The 3,980-nt window shown below is 33.0% G+C and overlaps 1 protein-coding gene across 1 annotated transcript in view; it reads right to left on the minus strand.

The window, feature by feature from the left end:
• Positions 1 to 3,980, minus strand: part of DNAH7 (dynein, axonemal, heavy chain 7) — a 333,441-nt gene that overhangs the window by 320,238 nt on the left and 9,223 nt on the right. The window contains exons 2-3 of the mRNA XM_011952066.1: positions 3,495 to 3,557; positions 753 to 861 (exon numbers count right to left, since the gene is read on the minus strand). Of these exons, the coding sequence (XP_011807456.1) occupies positions 753 to 861; positions 3,495 to 3,557 (172 nt within the window). The remainder of the gene's footprint in view (positions 1 to 752; positions 862 to 3,494; positions 3,558 to 3,980) is intronic.

Below are 3,980 nucleotides of genomic sequence, written 5' to 3' on the forward strand. Positions count from 1 at the left end.
AAAGCATTTTACATGCTTAAAATAAGATGCTAAATAATCTTTAAAGAAAAAATTACATTCTCAAGTAATCCTAAGTATAATTTTTTTTTTTTTTTACTATCAGGAAGTTAAACTACTCCTCTTTGTATCATCATAACTAGAAATGTCTATTTCAAGAATATTCCACTAATTTATATCTTGATTAATATACTAACAAAATTTTCTATTATATTTACATATAATTCTCTAAAAGTGAAGACTAAAATTATGATAAAAACATGATACAAAACTATTTGAGAAACTTTAAAGAACCATGACAAAAAAAGTTAATATTAACTGTAATCAATCTGATAAACACTATATTTAATGAGTCAAAATAATAAAAACATTAAAATGACTAATTTGGAAGTAATGGTCACAATTTATTAAAATTCACAAAAAATTAAAAATATATATAACGTATTAAAATCTCTCTTAGAAAAATCTCAGTCTTTTATGTAGAGGCAAATTCTGACCACAATAAATAAAAGTTTTAGTATCAACATCCCAATTCCTAAAATATCAGCTCTTAGAGAGCATTTACAACAGCCTAAAATAACTAAGAACTAGAATCAATTATTTTCTGAGGGAAGAGGTTTGGGAAAATTTTTTTCTACTTGACATTAATGTCATTTAGGTTTTGTAATTCTATTACACTATTAACTAAATATTGTCTGGTCTCTTTCTCTCTAGAAATTATCCTTAAATCTAATTTAGAATATTGAAGTTCTTACCATAGGACTGCTCATTTTTAACACTAAACGGTTCTGAACTCTCATCATCCTGCTTTACACTCAAATGGAATGATGGAGCTGCCTGCTGCCAGTGGGGCTTTGTACTCACCTAAAATATAAAAGTTAAATAGCATTAACTTTTTTTTGTAAATAGCATTAACAAACAATATCAGAAAAAACCTTTTTCCATGAAATGCACGAGTGTTTATAAACACAGACATTTTCTCAAACAGATCAGAACATCTGGATAGAAAACACTCAATAGCAGATCTTATTCAAGCCTGTGAATGGTCACAGTGTGCACCATGTGGGGGACATTAGCAAAAGTCCTGCTGCTGGTTGGTTGGATATGAATGCCTGTTACCTAAAACCAGGGTCTTCATTCTAGAGCATCTGCTCCTCATCCCCAGATATTGTCAAGTGTCTTTAAACCTATTTTAATGAGAGGTGCTCTCTGCTGGTCTCCTCTGCATTCCAGCTCCAAAAGGTCTTCCTGTTCTCATGGCTGTAAACCACCCTAGATTGCTCTGGCAACTCACAAATGTATTCCATTGTTTAAAGCAGGGGTGACAAATTATTATACACACACAATTTTAGCAGATGTCATAAAAAGGGAGATGGCTAATGATGATAGGTTCTTGGCACTCAGGCTCCATGCTGGGAAACGACAGTGTGTGGTGGGGACTGTGGCAGAGGAGAGAGCACCTTCATCTTCTAAAAATGCAATGACTAATTAGCTCAAGCCAATTATTGCAATACCAGAACACAAACGTACTGTTGTTGAAGCCTATGGTTCTTCAATAAACCCAGAGAGTCGGATTTTAAAGTACAATCTATCTATTTTTAACACAATTTAATCTGTCTCTCCCTTTCAAATCCAAATCAACTTGAAAGTCCATGTCTGTACTGGCTTCTCCTTCTGCCTAGTTTTACTCTCCCTAATCTCTTACTTCCACTTCCCAAATAAACTACTTGCACACAAGTACCTCTTTAGGTACCTCTTACACAGAAAAATAGGATAAGAAAACATGTAAGACAGTGCTCTTCCATTTTTCCACCCGCCCTTCCCATTTCTCAACTCTCATATTGCTCCATAAAAGTTTTAAAACTCATAAAAGTGCTACGAGGAGTTGTACAGAAAGGGTGAGAATCAGGTCACCAGCTCACAGAGGCTGGGAGCCACCAGTGTCAGGTCATCCTTGATTTCAACTACAGGGGTCACCTCTAGAAGCCTGAAGTCTGTAATGAAAATTACTCTAGGTCATAATTACTGCTGGAGAAATTCTACCCAGGTGCAAACCTTAATATTGTATTCAAATAAAAGTAGTTTTTTAAAAAATTCATAGCTTATTTTCTAAATATCTGTTGAAAATATGATCTCCCTTAAAACACATAAGACACAAAGAATGCTGAGGAAAAATTGCAAGACACAGCCAAATATGAATACAAAACCAGGTTAAATCAGTCAATAAAAGATTTTAGATGATTATATGCTTCACTGACAAGCAAGAATTATTATTCCTCTCAGCCACAGATATTCGATAAATAAATTTAAATTAAGTTTATATTTCTACATCTGTAAACTAACAATCCACAACAAACTAAAAAATGTCTATTCTGTTTCAGTTTTTTAACCTTTTACACTAGAAAATTTAAGAGGGATTTTGCAGAGCTAGAAAAAACATGCTATGGCTCAATTCTGCAGACATTTTACAATAATTTAGCATTATGAATAAAAGTATACTTTCAATTAAAATTTGTATTTTTAAATGTTCAATATAATTAATCTAACAATGTTAGTTCAAGTTTCCTAAGTGAAACTGTCCTTCATTTCAAATTATCAGGAATCTTCTCTGCACAAAGCAACACAAATTCAATTTTACAGTTTGTTCTCAGCTTTTAAAATATCTTTCAAAGCAAATAATGCTTTGGATGAACCTTGAAGACATTATGTTAAGTGAAATAAGCCAGAATAAAAGGACCAATATTGCATGAATCCACTTATATGAAATACCTAGAGTAGTCAAATACATAGAGACAAGAAGTAGAATGGTGGTTTGCCAGGAGCTGGGGGAGGGGAAAATAGGGAGTTATTGTTTAATGGACAGGGTTTCTGTTTAGTTAGATGAAAAGAGTTCTGGAGATGAGTGGTAGTAATGATTATACAACAATGTGAATGTACTAAATGCCACTGAATACTTAACAATGGTTAAAATGGTAAATTTTATGTTATGTATATTTTATCAATTTTTTAAAAATAGTAATATTTGCATTGACCTTCAACTTTCAGGAGTCACAAGATCTAAGAAATATTTTGTAGCACGGCATTTTTCTGCTGAAGGAGCCATCTCCTTGAAGATAATCAGATCAACTCAGCTCATTTTCAAACTCAGAAACTGAGGCTCAAGAGATAAGTGACTCCCCAAAGGGCACAGAGCCATTAGAGGCAAAGCTTTACCTCAAGCCCTTTTTTATTTACTCCAATGCTGATACTCCTTCTGCTAACCCATCTTGGCAAGTCGTTCAGTCAGAATACTGAAATATTCTACACATAAAGGTAATTATAGCTTATGGTTACTTTACTAAGATAGTCATTTGTCCTAATATGCACACCTCGTAGAATTTCTCCATCAGAAAAGAATCAAGTGGAGCAGGAATTCACTTACTTATTTTCAAGTTAGAAATCTAATAAACATTTTTTGAAGCACAAAAATTCAATGAGAATATATTTGGATAAGTTACCATCGACAGCTGTGGTAAAGCTCTTGCTGGTGCCTTGAACTTTTCTTTGCTGGCTGATTTCTCCTGTGTGAAAAATATGAGGGGACAAAAGTGTTTACTCTGTTAGTGCTAAAATTGATTCACTAAACCAAATTTTACAGAAAGACTATTTAAAAAGTACGTATTATCCAACATATTCAAAGATATACTTTATTGCTTTTAAAATTCTCAGGTTTGTCTCAGAATTATTTTCTTTAGAGCAAGAAAATAAAGGAAAATTATACACAACAATATTTATCAGAAAGCTTTAAAAAGCGTGCAAAACCTTTTATGTATCACATCTTCTGAGAAGTTATCTGATCCTGGTTAGTGTCAAGGGCTTATACAACTTTACCTCTCCTCTCTATCACTCAAATATTTCTGTCCTTATTGACAGAACAAAATTCAACTTCCTAAGATGAATATGTGTTCAGGTTAATGCACCCTCCAATAGCCATAAATAACACT

This window comes from Colobus angolensis, unplaced genomic scaffold (assembly GCF_000951035.1).
Source record: "Colobus angolensis palliatus isolate OR3802 unplaced genomic scaffold, Cang.pa_1.0 Scaffold330, whole genome shotgun sequence".
In the NCBI taxonomy this organism is placed as follows: domain Eukaryota; kingdom Metazoa; phylum Chordata; class Mammalia; order Primates; family Cercopithecidae; genus Colobus; species Colobus angolensis.